Here is a 19,584-nt window from a genome sequence, read left to right on the forward strand (position 1 = left end):
GTTGATTACGAATGTAATGTTCACAATGTTACCTACAACATGGATATTCACACTCCAATGATTACCCAAAGCTGGAATGATTTAAGATCTTTCTATGTAGATAAGTTAGACAAATTGTATGTGTTGAAATATGTTGGAAATTGTTCTTTCCAAATCCATTTCTCTAGATGTTCTTCAGTCTCAAAAATCCAAGACAACTTAAAAAATAATATTGCCATCCGTCATCCTCTAACTATGTCAAAGTTAATTCATTTTCAAGTTGAACTATCGAGATACTACTGTCAAGCCAGCCACTTGGTTAGATTTTTTTTATTTTGTTATATTTATTTAAATGTCTTATTAATAAGTAGTATCTGTTGACATTATTTTTGCAAGATTTGAAAAAATACTTTGCGAGTTATTTTGAAAACAATGGAATTTCAACTGTTGTTCTCCACGGACCAAAGGATGAAGTCCAATTTAAATTGATCGTAAGACCAAGGTCTGTTAAGATAGGAGCTGGCTGAAAAAAATTTTTTGCTCTTCATGAACTATCTGCAGAGGATCACCGTTAAGTTGTTTTTGAAATCTTGCATGACCAAAGGATGTCAATGTTTTGTTTAATATAAATGAATATTATCATCGCAACTAAAAGCATCCATAAACTATAGTATTTGAACATTTTCAGCACTTTATTATTTGTATGAATTATTATGTTATTATATTATATATATATATATATATATATATATATATATATATATATATATATATATATATATATATATATATATATATATATAAAATATATATATGTTTAAGTCTTTTGATTTTCAACTATATTATTGCCATTTGAAAAAACTGTCATTTAATTAAAGACTGCTCCATATCTTTTTCCACATTTGAATATCTTTGCCATTTAATTAATGTCAGACACAAAAATGTCTTATTATTGAGTTTTTATTTTTTTTAAAGTTTATATCATTTAAATATATTTTTTAACTATTGAATAAAATCATTTTGAAAAAGTTTTTGATTTTTTGCGCTATTCAAGACAGTTTACTTTGCTTCCAACACGTTTGCAGTTACTTAATGTCATACTCAACCGTCAAAAATCTCATTCTCAAATTTTTCAATGTTAATAATTTTTAAACTCTGATTTTGAAATTGTGCAATGATATGATTGTTTGCACTACTCGATATATTTTGTACATCTTCCACGAAAATCTTCATTGGTCAAAATTAATGCATAGCAACATGTCATATCATTTTAATAAATTAAATCGAGGAGATATTTACTTGGCTTCTTTAGGAAGTTTGTATTGGTATTAAAATCTTATCTGTTTTATTGACATCAATTTTTGTATGCACAAGACTTTCTTTACTTTATGTACAGTTATCAAAAGTTTTCAACCAAATTACTTTTCAACCAAAGGTATGCACTTCATCTGTTGTTGTTTACAAAAATACCAGAAGTTATGCAGTTCATATGTTGTTGTCGACATCATTAGGGTTTGTACTTTTGCTCTCCATTTCTGAAATAACATCTTTTTTCTTCAATCCTTTTTTGTTGAATGCTTTCTACGCCAATATGTATTTGTAGATCTGCATTGTTTCCACATTTGTGTTACAATTAGTGGTTGATTGCGGAATACACCATGCCAGCAAATGATGTATTTACTTTTAAATAATTTGTTACATGCTTTTTGTTCAACATACTTTTTTTGTATTACTTTTCCCCTTTTATGTAACCTATGAATACATGCATATGAATATTTAATGGTTCCTGACCTGAATAGCTGATATTTGCAGTTTTCACAAAAACATGGTAGTATGAAATCTGCATTTGTAGGTCAAAAGTTATATTTCTATTAACATCATATGCTTATCACTTTTTCAATAGCTTACAACTTAATGTTTGCAGAGACCTAAATCGTATTTTTTGTCCTTTCTTGATTCTTCTACCATTGAAAAGTAAATACTTGACTAACATATCAGTCTTAAGTTTTTCGAGAATTGTCAAATCCATGTTATTATTAAAGCTTATGTTTATCGTCTTACATTTTTATGCATTGTTTGAAGCTTACTCGACTTACATTTTTTTATGCATTGTTTGACCAAAGAAAAAGTTGAAACTCTACATTTGCTTTTAAACTTTTTATTTATTAGTTGTTTTAATTTCATATGAATATAAACTTTTTATTTATAAATATGTATGAGGTCACAAATGTAATACTCATTTGTGGAGTTTTGATCTTTGTATATCGTTGTTGTGAGTTCAATATGTCTCTTTGTGAAGTTCAAAAGCAAAGCCAGAAGCTAACTGAAGTTATTCTAGAGCAAGAGAACTGGAATATCATTGTTAGAGTCATACGTTCATGGTTTGTTCCAGATTTCAGTAAACAAAGGTGTCTGTTCTCCATGGATTTGGTTATTCAAGACAATGAGGTAATATTGCGTTTCATTTTTTCCATCACTGTTGTGAAGAAAAACTATTTGTAGGTTAAACATATTATTTATATTCATTTTTTGTAGGGAGGTAAAATACACGCATCTATTAGTCGTACTCTAATTTACAAATTTCAAAATGAAATATCTGAAGGTCATGTTTATGGCATCCAAAATTTCAGTGTGGCTCCACATAGTGGAATATACCGAACTACACACCACCCTTATAAGATTAATTTCCAGTTTGGTACAAAAGTTTCTTTGCTTGATACTAACTTGGTTCCAGATATCAAACCACAATACACACCTTTATCATTATTGACCACCAGTGGATTTGATACTGATTATTTAGTGGGTAAGTTAATATTTATAGTTTTTATATTATGTATTTTTTATTGGTATTAATATATCTTTAATCATTTTTTTAATAATTTGTTGTATTATTATGTAGACATCTTGGGAGTACTGGTAGGAGTTGGCACTGAAAGAGAATTGCAAGTGGATGGAAAGACAACAAAATTAAATGTCATTGCCATAGAAGTAGATGGGTAATTTAGTTCTAAAGTTTAGTAGATACATTTTTTTGGGCTGTATGAAAATAATGATGTCACATAACATTTATTGAATTTTTAGGTTTCGAATAGAATGTACTTTGTTTGGTATTTATGTGGATGAACTGAATGTCTTTCTTTCAAGTGGAGAAGTACAAAATGTTGTAATAAGTATAAAGTTTGCTAAAGTTAAAACTTTTCAAGGTAAACCGTTTTTATTAGTTGTATACATTTTTTATTACACTATTATCAATGTTAGTCTCACATACACTATTTTTCATTTTAGATAAGGTTCAAGTTCAGAATTGTAAGTTCTGCACCATTAAGTACAATGTTGATTTCAAGGAGACATCTGAACTCAAAACAAGGTAATATTGTATTTCTTCTTCATTTTATTAGAAATAACAAATCTTAGAATATATGTATTGTGTTACCTTTTTTTTTACTTGACAGAATGTGTGAGAACATTGAATCTCCATCTCAAGGATTAACTCAGCTTTCGCAAAGTTCCAAACATACTATTGAAGATGACTTTTTAATGCTTACACCTAGGACAAACATACAAGGTCTCAAAGATTGTAAAGAGGTCAGAATATATCAACATTTTTGTAAGACCCGATAAATTTAAACAATTATTTAATAAATGCAGGTAATAGGAGCCTTTAAGGTATTTAATGCGAAGTGCTATGATGTGGAAAAGTACTAGCTCAAATGGTTGAGAGTACTTAATTGTGTGAGAGGATTTGGGTTCAAGTCCTATGTATGTCAATTGTATATTATTTTGACTTGTGCATTATTTTAAGGATATATTTGAATGTGAGTCGTGATTATGTAATCCTAAAATGCTAGAAATTATCACGAAACATGATTTGGTTGAATTGGTTGTGCACTTGCTTTGTGATTGAGTGGTTGTGTGTTTAAACATTGCTAAGAACAAAACTAAACTTCCTTTTTGCCAAATTTTCTTTTGGCATGGATATGAAAGAGTTTAGGAACCCTAGCGCCAAGAGAGACATCTTAAGGGGACATCCAAAGGAGAGGTAAAATAACAATAATGGGCTTTGAATAGCCACTAATCCCATGATTAAGTCTAGAATTCGTTTTGGGATCATTAACCCTATTAAGGTGTAATTAAGAGAGAGTAAATTGGAGAGAATAGGGAAATTTCAAGTCTGCAATTCGTGAGTGTTGGTGAGGGAGGTATTCAAAGGAATCATTGGTGTTTTAGGAAAGGGACAGCTGAGTTCTTGAGGAATAGCAAGGAGAGGCCCTTGGACATCATAAAACAAAGGCTAGGAGACCAATTGGAGCGAATATTTCCAGGTAAGAGGAGTTGTTTACGTTGACATTTATTTACATGTAATGAATTGTACTGTGTATGAGTGAAATTGCATGAGTGCCTGCCATTTTTGCGCTGTTTCTCGTAGATTTCTAGAATTTACCTAGAAATCACCTGGCGGCTCATCCCCTGCCGCCAGGCGGCACATCAGTTTTTACCAAAAATTTTGGTTTCTGTCATGAACTGCCTGGCGATGAGATTGAACCGCCAGGCGATGCGCGACATTGTTACTATTTCATTGCGTTTTTATGAAATTTATGATATGTGAAACTTCCAGTTAGGTTCCTATGTTTGTGTGATTGCATAACCCTATAATTTTTCCTATGGCCTGGGTGTTTGTAAATTATAATTCGAATAAGGGCATGAAGGATTCATAATAAGATCAAAAGAGTATTACAAATCAGGGGTTAGGATGATTAAGATGTGATTGGAAGGAATCATAGCAATAAGGAATGATACCATTGAGTGAGGGTTAGCAAATCATGAACGAATTAATTGGTTTGGCTGAAACTGGAAACTAGATCAAATTTTGGGGGATTTTATGTCCTCTGTAGGTATAGGAACCTGGGGTATTTCCAGGTGCTGGTGTACCGCCTAGCGGCACTCTACTTGCCACCAGGCAACTACTGGTTCAGAAGTAGCTCTGTGTTATTAAACTGTTAGGCACGATAGACGTTTTTGTAACGAACTGTGCTAGATAAAATGGATAGTAAACATTGGAAAAATAGTGAACAAGAACTCATTGTGGGAGAGTCAATTGGGAAAATAGAATAGTGTGTTATATGGAAAATGTTTCGGTGGAGTATGGACTCTGTCTTGGATAGTTAACTAGTTAGAATTCAAAAGGGAAAGATGTAGAGTGTGGATTTAGATGGGTTGGAAGGTGGGATAATCATAACTTAAGGAGTTAATGTATAAATCATAAATTGTGTAGCATGGATTTGGAAGGTACGGGAGAGGAATAAGTGGTACTGTTAGTAAGGGAAGATAAGCAACTTGTATACTCTGAGATACTGGATTATGCATCACTTGTATAGGTAAGATTAAGCCAATGGATATCACTCATGAATCGACTAATGTAATTCAAGTACGTGGAGGGAAAGTTTTGATATTATGGTATAGCACTAGAAGTTGGTGTATGAAATGTAAAATACTGGATTATTAGTAAGCATTGTCATAACCTTGATGGAATTCTTATATAAGAATATAGTACTTGGTAACTTAGAAACCTTGAATAGGTGGATTGATAATTGAAAAGTATAGGTGCATGAACATATGAGAGTTGCAGACTACCGATAATGAACCTTGGTGGAGGAGTGTCTATTTGGAACCTTGGGAGTGAAATATACTGCAAGTCAGACCATTAGAGGTGCTAAAACTAGTAGATTTCTGCTACTGCTATAGCGACTGGCGACGCAGGTAGGTGTGCCAGGCGATAGACCCAGCATGAGAGATCCCTACATCGCGTGGCGCCTGGCGGCTAGGGGTGTTTCGCCAGGCGACTGACCTTGAAATAGTGGGTCTGTCTGGAACGTGGCACCTGGCGGCGAGGCATGTATCGCCAGGCGGTCTGGGCAGATTTCTCCTAGCGGTACTTAGGTTGCGCCAGGCGGTCTGGGCAGATTTATGCAATGATGTTATACTTGGATCAGAAGATGTTGTGCCAGGAGCGGGTAGGTTCATGGATGGTGGTGAACATGTGATGATATGAGCGGGGAGGTACGTATCCAGTTACACTCGTGTGGGTATACGAGCGAGGTAGGTTCGTATGTTTCGTGCTCATACTCAAGAGATGTTGCGTGCGGGGAGGTACGTAGCTGGTGGATCACATGTGTTGAACTAGGGGCGGGCAAGTCTGTAGAGCAAGACTACGAGCGGCGAAGTTCATAGAGTAGGACTACGAGCGGGGAGATTCGTAGAGGCAGGACCACGAGCGGACAGGTTCGTGAGAGCATCATAAATTCTGAGTCCAAGGCTAACTATTTGTGTGGTTTAAGGTTGAAAAGCCTTGGGGTTTTAAGGTCTTGGCCAAGAACTAACTAGTATGAATAAGATGGGGCTAATGTTTTTATTTTGCTACTTTATATGTTGTTTTATTTTTATAAGCTCACCCTTTCTATTTATGATTGGCGATGATCATGTGATTCGTTACACGGGAGCAGATGATGATATAGGTGATGCTGTGGATACTCAGGCGACGGAGTGAGGGCTAGCTTTGGGACTAGAGCTAGGGATTTGATCATGTTTTCATTTGCTTTATTTGGAACTTGGAATTTGTAATAACTTTAGGTTTAATTTCATTTGAATTTTTGTCGCATTGGATATTAATTTAAATTTTCCCGCGTTGGGAATAATAATATTGCGACGATTAAAGTTCATTTCTTATTTATTTTATTTAATTAAGTAATTTCCATTAGGGACATTAAAATTTTAAATTTTGTTGTTCAGATGAATGTTTTGACTAATTTTTTTTATATTGAAAGGTAACCACTTATATATTGTTTGGAACCATTAAGCATATTTTGGTGAGGATGATTGGTGGTATACTGCTTGTTTTTGCAACAAAGCAGTTTATCCAGATTCTAAGATGTTCTTTTGCGAGAAGTGTAATAAACATGTTATGAAAGTCTTTCCAAGGTAAATTTTTTGTGCATTACATTTAATGTCAATTGAAATATGTGATTGTACTTTCCAATTTTTATGATTAATAATTTTTATTCTTTTTACAGATATAGGATCAAAATTCGAGTCATGGACTCATCAGATTCAATCACATTTGTGTTGTTTGATAGGGATGCAACCCTCCTTTTAAAGAAATCTTGTGCTGATAAGGTCTACTTATATATATATATATATATATATATATATATATATATATATTGAAAATTGGAAAAACCTTTTTAAATATGATATTAACTTCTTCTTTTCGTAGATTAATGCTTCTAGAAATTTGCCAAAGGAGTTTGCTCAATTAGTGGATAAAAGTCTATTGTTTAAAGTTGAAAGTAGGAATGATCAGAGTTTCAAAGTTGAACAATCTTTCAGAGTAAAGAAAGTATGTGTTGAAAGTTCAATGATTCAGTTCAATGATTCTTCCATGAAATCATTGGTAAGATCTATTTTTGAATTTGATTTTGTAGATTAAAAATGGTAATTATGTTTCAGTATTTACTCATATGTTTGTCAATACCTTATTCAAGGATGTATATGCTGGGAATGGAGAGTTTAGTAGGAAAAAACAACGTGTGGTCAATGAGTCCACTGTTGATATAGGATTTATTAGCAAAATTTACCATTTTGTACATTATGTCAACGTATGGTCAATGCTGTACATTATGTATTCTTTTATTCATCTTATTTGGTTTTAACATTTATTATAGGATTTATTAGCAAAATTCACCAACGAAACGATTGACTGTGGCTCCCAATCACTTGAGCTAATCAAAGATAATGCAACCAATTATGATGCAAACAGTTCACTCAAGAGAGAATCTGCAAAGAAGACTGTATCACTTGACTCCATCGAAGAAGACAATGTTCCATTGAAGCTTCTGAAGAGAAATATTAAAAAGGAGAAATGATTGATTTCAGAGTTAATGTTACTTTTTATATTCCAATACAATTTATTTTATGGTATTTTGTAATTGTAATATGTCTAGGCATCCGTTTGTCTTTAATTTGTAATGAACTACTACTTTTTTGTTAATGATTTTATGTGCTTATATTTGATTAATTATTTTTTAATTCTATTTTTCTGTCCACTGGTTTAAAAATAATTGTTGATTTTTTTCAAGTTGTGTCAACAAAAATGACCGCCAACTACATAAAGCTTCTACAAATATTGTTACTACAGAGACTTATACATTTTGAAATATTTGTTAACATGAATTTCTACACATCCAAATGAAATTGTTTTTATGAAGAACGATTTTACAAATTTGCGTTGGTTATTTATTTTTATTTTCATAAATAAGTTATATTGGCTAACCAAATAATTGTTGACAGTTTTTAAGTTGTCTCAATACAATTGGCCACCATTTACAATTTTGAATCATTTTGATTTTTGTACTCACTTTAACTTTAATAAATCTTAACCATAAAAAAAATATCAATACAAATATATATACATATATATATATATATATATATATATATATATATATATATATATATATATATCAATATCATTATACAATTGTGAACTAACAAAAGGAAGTTTTTACATTGAATAATATATCTGATTTTCTTCTTAATTCAAATTTTTATCTACAAAAAGTAAAAGAGCTTACGTGTCACTCTCTCAGCGTTTTCACTTTTTAAAAAAAAATCAAAAACTTCTGAAAATCTGAACTGTATAATCCATTGGTATAATATTTCACAAATCTGAAAATCTTTCTCTCTCTTCCGTGTCTTCTCCGCTTCTGCTGTCACCAATGCTTTCTCTCTCTTGCTCATTTTCTCTGCCACCGTCTTCTCTCTTCTTTCTCTATCTTTCTCATTCTCTCTGGCAGCGGCTTCTTTCTTCTTTCTCTATCTTCTCATTCTCTCTGACCGACCCAGCAAAAAAAACATTCTGGAGATGCTTTCTTTTTTTTTTTCTTACATTTCATCTGTTCATCTTCTTATGTTGATCATTTTTGGTTTGTTTTCAGGCTTCAACTGTCGCTTATAAAGATATGCATCTCAGATTTCCCGTTGATCTATCCATTTTTGTTGTTGATGTTTAATTTTTTGTCTTTGTGAAGCTAACTGGTATTTTTCTTGATGTTTTTTGCAAAGATCTGATGGTTTCTTTTGTTCATCTTATTTTTCAGGTATATAAATGGTTGAAATCAAGAGTACAACCGCAGACATCTTTTTTAACCACCAAAAAACCGATCATGGAGCTGTTTTTTCTATTTTTCTTACATTTCATCGTTTCATCTTCTCTGTTCATCATGTTTGTTTTCTTTTCAGGCTTCAACTGAAGGTTAAACAGACATGCATCTGAGATTTCCCGTTCATCTGTCCATTTTTGTTGTGGATATCTTTTTTTTTGGGTTTGTCAACCTAACTGTTATTTTTCTTGAATTTTTTTACAAAGATCTAATGTTTTTTTTTGTTTATCTTATTTTTCAGGTAGAGAAATGGTTGAAATGAAGAGTACAACCACATACATCTTCTTTTTCCACCAAAAAACCCATTATGGAGATGTTTTTTCTATTTTTCTTTCATTTCATCTTTCATCTTCTCTGTTCATCATGTTTGTTTTCTTTTCAGGCTTCAACTGAAGGTTAAAAAGACATGCATCTGAGATTTCCCGTTCATCTGTCCATTTTTGTTGTGGATATCTTTTTTTTTGTTTGTCAACCTAACTGGTATTTTTCTTCAATTTTTTTCCAAAGATCTAATGTTTTTTTTTCTTCATCTTATTTTTCAGTTACATAAATGGTTGAAATCAAGAGTACAACCTTCAACATCTGAGATTTCCCTTTCATCTGTCCATTTTTGTTGTTCATCTCTTAACTTTTTTGTTTCTTAACCTAACTGTTATTTTTCTTTATGTTTCTTTAAAATATTTATTGGTTCTTTGCTTGATCTTATTTTTCAGTGTTTAAATGCTTCAAATGAAGAGTACAAGCACAATCTTTTGTTTAAAATTGAAGTAAAAACTCGACTCTGGCCAGGTTATTTATATCTTTCTTACATTTCATCTGTTCATCTTCTTCTCTTCATCATCTTCCTTGAATGGTTTTGCGTTCAACATGAACACTACAAACACGTTCAACATCAAGACTCGCTTCTCTTCAGATTTCTTTGTTTTTGTCCAAACCTTTTATTTATTTTGGTTTCTCAACCGAACTGTTATGGTTCCCTGTGTTTTTTGCAAAGATCTCATGGTTTGTTTTGTTCATCTTTTTTTCCAGGTATATACAAGGTTGAAATGAAGAGTACAACCACATTCATCTTTTTCTCCAGGTATCTCTCTGACCTTTCTGCAGATCATATTCTTCTGTTATTCTTCTCTCTATATTGCTTCATGTTAATTTTCAGTTTTTTTTTTTGAAATGAAGATTAAAACACAAACTTTTTTTTTAAAACGCAAAATTACGTTTCTTATGTTCATCATTTTTGTGGAGAACGCCAGTCATAGATGTCAGCTTATTTCATGTTGTAATTTCTTATTATTTTTAATTTATTTCGACTTCTTCTTTTGATTTTTAAAAACTCTTTGTATTCTCTGTGTATTCAAAATAACAGTTCACAAAGTTTAAATTTGTAATTGTAATTTTTTATTTTTTTACATTTTTTTAATTATTTCAACCCTATTATCTTTGAAGTCGTCCTTTTTTTACACTTTGATATTCACAATTAATTGAATAAATTGTGATGCACGCTTCATTATGTTTCTTTATCTTCCACCTTCCACAACATTTCTTATGCTTTAAGCATCCGTCATTTCTTCTGCTTTTTATTTTTTCACCTTATTAAGTTAAATAATCCAACCCTATTATCTTTTAAGTCGTCCTTTTTTTTCACTTTTAAATTCACAAATAATTGAATAAATTCTGATGCACGCTTCACGTGTAAGTACGGACCCTACCAAAAGGAATGACTTTTCGATTTCTCTTTCTTTATATTTGCAACAGTAATGACCTTTCGTTTTCTCTTTCTATATATTGGCGTCTACATACTGACAAAACTTATTTCTTTTGTCTGACCCATTATCTTCTCTTCCAATTATTCTTCATACCCACTATTTACTGAAACAATGGAATCCGTGCGCACACAACAAGCCATACTTTCTGGCAAAATGCTTGGTGGTTTCGTCACTATGTTTTTGAAACACCAGGTTTTTTCTTTATTCATTCACATTCCTTTTTATTTTTGGTTTGTATTTCTTTATTCTAACCTTCCTTATTCTGAAGGATTTTGGGTACGTCGACCGTCTCTTCATAATTCGTAATTTGAAGGACCTTGGTTCACAGTGGACCATTGTTGATTACGACAGGAATGTTCATACTGTTACGTACAACATGAATATTCACACTCCAATGATCACCCAAGGCTGGAATGATTTAATATCTTTTTATGCACATGAGTCTGACAAATTGGTTGTCTTCAAATATTTTGGAGATTCGTCCTTCCAACTTCACGTCTCTAAACGTTTTTGCGACTCAACATTGAAAGCCAACTTCTTCAACCATCTTTCTCTTCGTCGTCCTCTACATACTTCAGACTTAAAGCATTTTGAAGTTCAACTATCAACATATTACTGTCGATCCAGCGACTTGGTTAGTTTTTTTTTTCTTTCATTATTTATTTTCATCCATTCTGAATAACTAAGATATTTTCTCCTTTTTTTTGCAGTATTTGAAAAAAGAAATAGCGACTTATTTTAAAAACAGTGGTCTTAGATCTATTGTTCTACACGGACCACGGGGACAAGTCGAATGTAAACTGATCATAAGACCTAATTGTGTTAAGATTGGAACTGGCTGGAAAAGTTTTTGTAATCTTCATCAACTTTCTGCAGATGATCATCGTCAGGTTTTTTTTGAAGTTGAAGGACACACAACAACCAACCATATCAAAGTGTTTTATCCATTAATCTGGTTTTAACTTATAACATGTTCTATAGTCTTTTTGTTAATCTTCTTATATATATATATAAATATATATGTATATAAGAAGATTTTTAGGTCAAGTATATTTTGTATGCACTTATAACATATATTAGTCTATGTGTTTGCTTTTATACATTTAGTCTGTATGATATTTTTTATTTTTTCTTATGTTTACGAGTTTTGTACACGACATTAATGACTAATATATTTTTATAAAATTAAACTATTACATTTAAATCATTACTTTAAACAGAATATTAATTAATGTTTTTTTCAATTATAATTTTAATCATACACGTCATTAAAAGACATTAAATTTGAATCATTATATAGTATTAGATTTCCTGAGCAACATGTGAATATTTATAATTTTAATTAGTATAAATCATTTAATTTAATATTTCAATAAATATTCATTTTTATTAATTTCAAATCACCCAGTCTATCAGGTTTCCCCGCATTAATTACTCCACTGCTCGAGGTAATGATGATTGAACTCCTCGATCATCTGCAACACTCTTTCATTATTTGAAATCATTCAGCCGATAAAATTAATGACCATTTCTTTTTCCAAGAGACGTTTAGAAATTTGAAACGTTTTTCTCATTATTTTTTCCACCTCTCACGAGAATGATGATTGCAGTGTCTGTTGCCGTGTCATACTTATCTCCATGTCCAGACTCTTCCACTGTCTGGTATATATTTGTTTCATTAATTTTTTTTGCAGGATGAAAGTAATTAACTTATCTTCTCTGCTTGACATTAACACCATTACACTGCGATAACAAGCCTTCCTCTTGCACTTCCAGAAGTTGTTATTCATTACAAAAAGGTATGACTGTTAAACCCTTTTATCAACTCTACTTCTCTTCATCTCCTATATCTTCTCACCATATTTCTTTCTCGCCATATTCTATGGATGTTTTTACAAACAGCATTTTTTATATTCGGTTTTCATCTTCATCTTCGTTTCCTTTTTACCAGCAGACGTGTCTCTAAGCAGTGGTCTTTATATTATTTTCGGTTCATCTTTCTTGCCATATTGTATGCATGTTTTTATAAGCAGCCTTTTTTATAATCGATTTTGATCTTCATCTTCCTTTCATGTTTTTATAATCGATTTTGATCTTCATGTTTTTATAAGCATGTTTCTCTGATTTTTTTAACCAGTCTTTTTGATATTATGTTGTGTTCATTATCTTTCTGTAATTTTTTTAAACAGACGTTCTTAGAAGCTGTTATTTTCATCATGTTCAACAATTTGTTCAACACTGTTACAGTCCGTTTAATTTATATTTGCCAAAACAAGCCTATTTTTCCAATTTTACAGATGACAACTAAGCAATGCATCCTTGGTGAACAATCCATACTTGGCTCAAAATGGAAGGGTGGATTCTTTACTATTTTCATGGAAGACCAGGTTTTTGCGAATTTGCTTACTATTTACCATCACTGTTCTCCGACATCCTTTACTAATTATGTTTTTATGTTGTTTTTCTTATGAAGGATTTTGCGTTCGTCAATCGTTTGTTTGTCATTCAATTAGGCATTGAACTGGGACCACGTTGGACTATTTGTGATAAAAAAGGCCATGCTCACCATGTTACCTTCAACATGAATACCTATGGTCCGCGAATTACTGATGGCTGGGTTGATATAAGAAACTTTTATCAAATTCAACCACCGAAACTATGTTATTTAAGGCATCTCGGGAATTCTGTTTTTGAAATACACTTATACGATCATTGTTCAGAATCAACTGTCCATAAATTCCTAAGTCATGTTAGAATAAATGCTCCTCTCATAAGGACCAAGTTAATTCATTTTGAGTTCCGGCTTTCTAAGTACAACTGCAAAGCAAGCTTTCTGGTGATTTTGTTTATCTTCTTTGTCCATCATTTATTTTCTTTAACCTTGACACCTACAAAAGTAATTTGTGTCCATCATTTTTTTTTCCAGGGCTTAAATTCAGACTTACGACAATATTTTGCTAACACTCAGTTCTCACACATTGTTCTTTACGGTCCAAAGGCACGAGTTGAATGCAAGTTGTTGATTAGACCTAGATCAGTCAAGATAGGAAGTGGATGGAAACGTTTTCGTGAAGTGCATGGACTCGAGGAAAGAGATTTAATTCTTTTTGAGGTTGACGGTCAACAAGCAAGCAATGATGTCAATGTTCTTCTTAATATAAATGATTATTATCATCCGCTATGAACAATCTATAAACAATATTTCTTAACAGATTTATAATCTGTATGTTTTGTATGAAGTTTAGTTGTTTATTATTATATTAGATATATGTATATGTTTTACTCTGTTTATTTTGAACTTCTGCAAAGTTATTTACTCATACCTGCTCCATATCTTCTTCCATATACGTAAATCTGTGTCATTTAATTACTGTCAGACACAAATCATATCATGTCTCTGCTTTTTATTTTTTTTTTATCTATATTTAAATATATAGCTCTCCAGAAAACTTTTCATACACATCCCTTATAATACTTTTTTAATCTTTCATTTCAATGTCTATTGATATGACATATTGCACTGCTTTTCTTTATCTTTCACCTTCCACGACATTTCTTCTGGTGTAAGCATCCGTCATTTCATAAAATATTGAATTGTACTATTGATGTATATTTCTTTTTATTTTTTCACTTTATTAACTTAAATAATCCAAACGAGTGCCTTCTCCTACAAGTTTCAAACACAGTTCCTTCTCTTAGAAGATTGTTTCGCTTCTGCACCATACTTTTATTTGTCTTTTTGTACAGATCCAACACAGTTGCTTCATCCAGAAGACGTTTCACATACATTAACGTATTCTTACAAGCCATTAACGTTTGCAGTCATCACAGGTATGTACTTCATTTGTTTTATGTACAAATATAGTAGTGTTGCTTTACAGACGAAATGATATGACATTTGCAGTTCTGAAATTTCGTCTAAGACATTATCGTTTCCTATCACTTTTCTCTACATTTCCTCTTTCGTGAATGCATAAGAAACCAGGATGTATGCATTTATATGCAGTTTTTTTCTTAATTGTTTTTTGCTTATTCCATCACGCCAACCCCTTCTTTATTCACTTTCAAGTAATGTGCTTCATGCTTTATTTTGATCAGAATGCTTTTCTCTGAATTTTCCTTTACTATGAAACCTTTCAATAAATGAATATCAATAGTTGATTCCTTCTGACATCAATAGATGTTATTTGCCGGGTTAACCAATATATATTCCCATGACTTCTGTCAAAACGTTCGTACAACATGTTTGAATTGTCCTTATTTGAATATATTCTACTTTTTGCTTTCTTTTACCATTTCAAAAATTTCCTTATCCACGTCTTCATTAATCGTTTAACTTCTTTTACTCTCCTTTGACTAATAAAAAATAAAATGTGATGAGTAATTTATGATTTCAACCTTTTTTTGGTATTTCTTTACTTTAGTGGTTTGCATAACAATTTTGTCTTATTAGTTCCTTATTTATGTATGTAAGTATAAATATGTCTCCAATCTAATCCGGTCTTTTTTACTTCTCACATTTGAATATTGTTCTTCTGAGTTCAACATGTCTCTCTGTGAAGTTCCTAACCAAAGCCAGAGCATAAGCGAAGTAAGCCCCCAGAAGGAAAATTGGAATATTATCGCTAGGGTCATTCGTTCATGGTTTGTTCCTGATTTCACTAAACAGAGGTGTCATTTTTCCATGGAGTTCGTTATTCAAGACAAAGAGGTTATTATTATTGTTATTCTTTAAATTCTTCCATTACACCTACTTTCATTTACAAATTTGTATGTATTAAATAGTGGTATGCTAAACAAATTTATACTAAAATTTATAACTGTTCATTTTATGTGTTTCAGGGTTCTAAAATACATGCTTCAATTAGACGTACTCTAATTTACAAATTTCAAAATGACATTTCTGAAGGCCATGTTTATGCTATACAAAACTTCAGTGTTGCTCCGAATTCTGGAATATACAGAACAACACACCACCCTTATAAGATAAATTTCCAGTTTGGTACAAAAGTTTCTTTGGTTAATGTTAATTTGGTTCCTGATATTAAACCACAATACACACCTTTGTCTTTATTGACAACCTCTGCATTTGATACTGATTATTTGGTTGGTAAGTCAATATTTTTAGTTCCGTAAGTATTAATTTATTTCTTAATAAACATTTTTTTTAAAGTATCTGATTTAGCACATATACAATGCATTTTAGATATTTTGGGATTACTGGTCGGAGTGGGGACTGAAAGAGAATTGCAAGTTGATGGAAAGACAACAAAATTAAATGTCATAGCAATAGAAGCCGATGGGTATTGTATATCTATACTATATTAAATTCCTTTTTATATTTCTTTCCAAATAACTACCTCACATTATATTGCACTTAAATTTTTAGGTTTCGAATAGAGTGTACTTTGTTTGGTATTTATGTGGATGAACTGAATGTATTTCTTTCGAGTGGAGAAGTACAAAATACTGCTGTAAGCATAGAATTTGCGAAAGTCAAAACTTTTCAAGGTAAAATTTTCTTATTACTTTTACAAAGTAGTTTGTACTAATTATTACATGTTACTCTCACATACAATATATTTTTAAATATAGATAAGGTTCAAGTTCAAAATTGTAAGTTCTGCACCCGTATTAAGTACAATGTTAACTTCAAGGAAGCATCTGAACTTAAATCAAGGTAATTTCTATTCGAAATTTATATTTAAAAGTATAGTGTATCTGATATTTCAGATATGACATACACTATATTTTCTTTACTTTGTAATGCAAATTATCCTTGATTGCGTGAACTTCATATTTCAGATATACATACATTCAATAATATATTTAATTTTTATGAGTATAACAAAATTTCCTTTTGCACAGAATGATTGAGAACAATGAATCTCCCTCTCAAGGATTAACGCAACTTTCTCAGACTTCAAAAAATACTGTCGAAGAGGACTTTTTAACACTTACACCTAGAACCAACATTCAAGGTCTAAAAGATTGTAAAGAGGTTAGAAAATATTTTGGTATCATTGTACAATTTTTCCTATTGACAGTAATACATTCATTAATGTTTTTTATATTGAAAGGTCACCACTTTCATATTGTTTGGAACAATTAAGCATATCTTGGTTGACGATGACTGGTGGTATACTGCTTGTGTGTGCAACAAAGCTGTTTATCCAGATTCAAAGATGTTCTTTTGTGAAAAGTGTAACAAGCATGTTATAAAAGTCTTTCCAAGGTTAACGAATTGTTTTTTAATATTAATGTCAATTTTAAACAACATGGTAAAATTAATTTATGAAGTTGATGAAATTTATTTAACAATTTTCAGATATAGGATTAAGATCCGAGTTATGGACTCTTCCGATTCAACCACATTTGTCCTCTTTGATAGGGATGCAACTACCCTTTTCAAAAAAACTTGTGCTGATATGTTAGACGCTCATGATAAGGTATACTCTTCAATATTTCCACTTATATATTTAATTACACAATGTATAATTATTATTTTTTTGTAGATGAATTCTTCTGGAAATTTGCCTAAGCAATTTGATGAGTTAGTTGATAGAAGTCTGCTTTTTAAAGTGGAAAGTAGGAACGATCAGAATTTCAAACTTGAACAGTCTTTCAGAGTGAAGAAAATATGTGTTGATGATGATATCATTGACAAATTCAATGATTCTTCGTTGAAATCTGTGGTAAGATGTAATTTAAGATAATATTTTTTACATTATAATCTCTTTATAATGCAGTAATGTTTTTCTTTTCTATCATCTCATTATTTCTACCTATTTGAAGGATGTTTATGCTGGGAATGGTGAGTTTAGCAGGGAAAAATTGCGTATAGTGAATGAGTCCACCGTTAATATTTCAGAGGTATACAACTTATATTCATGTTTTTAAAATCAATGATTTCTTTCATAATTTTAATCATGTTTTCCTTTTCTTCTGTCCATTTTGTTTTAATAAATTTTCTTTTAATACTGTAGGATTTATTAGTCCGATTTACCAAAGAAACAATTGAGTCTGGATCCCAATCACCTGAACTAATCCAAGATAATCCAACCAACGATGATGCTAGCAGTTCACATAAGAGAGAATCTGGAAAGAAAGCTGCATCACTTGAATCCATCGAAGAAGACAATGTTCCATTGAAGCTTTTAAAAAGAAATATTAAGAAGGAAAAATCAGCGATTTGAGATCCACTTTTAGTTATTCTATTTCAAGACTATTATTTTTATGACTTTCATTTTGGGGATGTAATATGTCTACGTTATTTGTTGTCTTTAAATTCCTCTGAACATCAACTTCTATGTTAAATTTTATCTTTAATTGCATCTGAACCTCAACTTCTATGTTCAAATTCATGATAACAATATTATGCTCTTTTGAGTTTATTTATTTAGATTTTAAATAATTTTTTATGCTGGTGCAGAAGATATTGTTGACATTTTTCAATTTTTGTCAACAAAGATTACTTCCAGCTACATCAAAACTTGCTGAAATTGATTTCATTTTGTAGCATCATGTAATGGAAGTCGTAAATAACCTCTTTTTGGTGTAAAAGAATTCTTCTTTAAACTTGTGCTACTCATAAATAACATATATATATTTTTTCTCATAACATTATTTCTAAATGTCTATTTTTCATAATATTTACTTTTCATAAATAATATAAATATGGCAAAGGAATTATCTGTTGACAGATTTTAAGTTTTGACAACAGAATTGGATGCCATATACATTTTCTATTGAATACTTTTTTTGGCTCATCTTCTGTTAATAACTTTTAAACCTTCTACGATATATTTGACATTTTTTTATACAACAAGTACGAATGAAATATTAAATTTATACGTATAATATTATACATTACAGAATTTTATTTTTGGAATTTTGTTATTGGTTTATATTACATATATTATATTATTATATTTGTAGCGTAATAGAATAGAATAATATAATACATTTTTAGTAACGTTATATATTTTTAATGTTTTATTTTGTTATTATCTTCTTCCAGTTTTCCAATGCAGTAATAATTACGTTACTGTTGAAGAATCTATTTAGAATCGTCCCGTCTTTTCATCTGTCATTGGTCTTCTATAAATAAATATTGATCTACATTCTACCATGAACATTAGACGGCAAGATCAGTTCAAGGATATTATACATTCTTCAAACTTTTTCTGTACTATCTCTCTCAAAGTCCAACCAAATGGAAAACAACTTCAATGAAGATGATGTTATTTATAGAATGAGTAGGTACCAGTTCTCTATTATTCACCTTCAGGACGAGGTAAGTTCATTGTCAAACTTTTCAGACATATTTTCTTTTACAAGATTTCTTCTACTCTTTCTATTGCATAGAAGGATTTCTTCTTCTCTTTTACAATATCCTGTTTTTAACGTTAACTAATCCAATTTTTTGTTAAACAAATTCTGTCTTTCGAGGTTATTGGTTTTGTTGATCGTGCATTCGCCATTCTTTATGATGACGATCTTCAGCGTGAATGGACTTTAAGAGATGATGAAGGCAATAGACATGTGGTTGCTTATAACAAGAATTTACAAAAACCAATGCTAATTGGAGGATGGTCTGAATTAAGGCACATATATGATCTTCACGA

At 31.1% G+C, this 19,584-nt stretch overlaps 1 protein-coding gene and 1 long non-coding RNA gene across 2 annotated transcripts; both read left to right on the top strand.

The window, feature by feature from the left end:
• Nucleotides 1-2,262: 2,262 nt before the first annotated feature.
• Nucleotides 2,263-7,898, top strand: LOC146882482 (replication protein A 70 kDa DNA-binding subunit D-like). Its single transcript, XM_085667423.1, has 13 exons — nt 2,263-2,427; nt 2,515-2,782; nt 2,879-2,975; nt 3,061-3,182; nt 3,265-3,346; nt 3,432-3,564; nt 3,628-3,677; nt 4,207-4,301; nt 6,888-6,954; nt 7,047-7,149; nt 7,250-7,426; nt 7,518-7,616; nt 7,698-7,898. The coding sequence occupies exons 1-13, from the start codon at nt 2,263-2,265 to the stop codon at nt 7,896-7,898; spliced, it is 1,659 nt and encodes a 552-aa protein (XP_085523549.1).
• A 3,353-nt stretch (nt 7,899-11,251) lies between these two features.
• LOC146882483 (uncharacterized) lies at nt 11,252-11,926 on the top strand. Its single transcript, XR_014985160.1, has 2 exons — nt 11,252-11,591; nt 11,668-11,926. It is a non-coding gene; the product is annotated as an uncharacterized LOC146882483 (long non-coding RNA).
• The last annotated feature ends 7,658 nt before the right edge of the window (nt 11,927-19,584 follow it).

The sequence above is a fragment of the Vigna unguiculata genome, chromosome 10, assembly GCF_037176805.1.
Source record: "Vigna unguiculata cultivar grain cowpea cultivar isolate G323 ecotype 2 chromosome 10, ASM3717680v1, whole genome shotgun sequence".
NCBI lineage: Eukaryota > Viridiplantae > Streptophyta > Magnoliopsida > Fabales > Fabaceae > Vigna > Vigna unguiculata.

Coding starts and splice junctions, on each gene's coding strand:
- LOC146882482 (XM_085667423.1), top strand. CDS start 2,263: ATGTCTCTTTGTGAAGTTCAAAAGCAAAGCCAGAAGCTAACTGAAGTT. Junction 3,183..3,264: donor TAAAGTTAAAACTTTTCAAG/GTAAACCGTTTT, acceptor TTTTCATTTTAG/ATAAGGTTCAAGTTCAGAAT. Junction 7,427..7,517: donor ATTCTTCCATGAAATCATTG/GTAAGATCTATT, acceptor ACCTTATTCAAG/GATGTATATGCTGGGAATGG.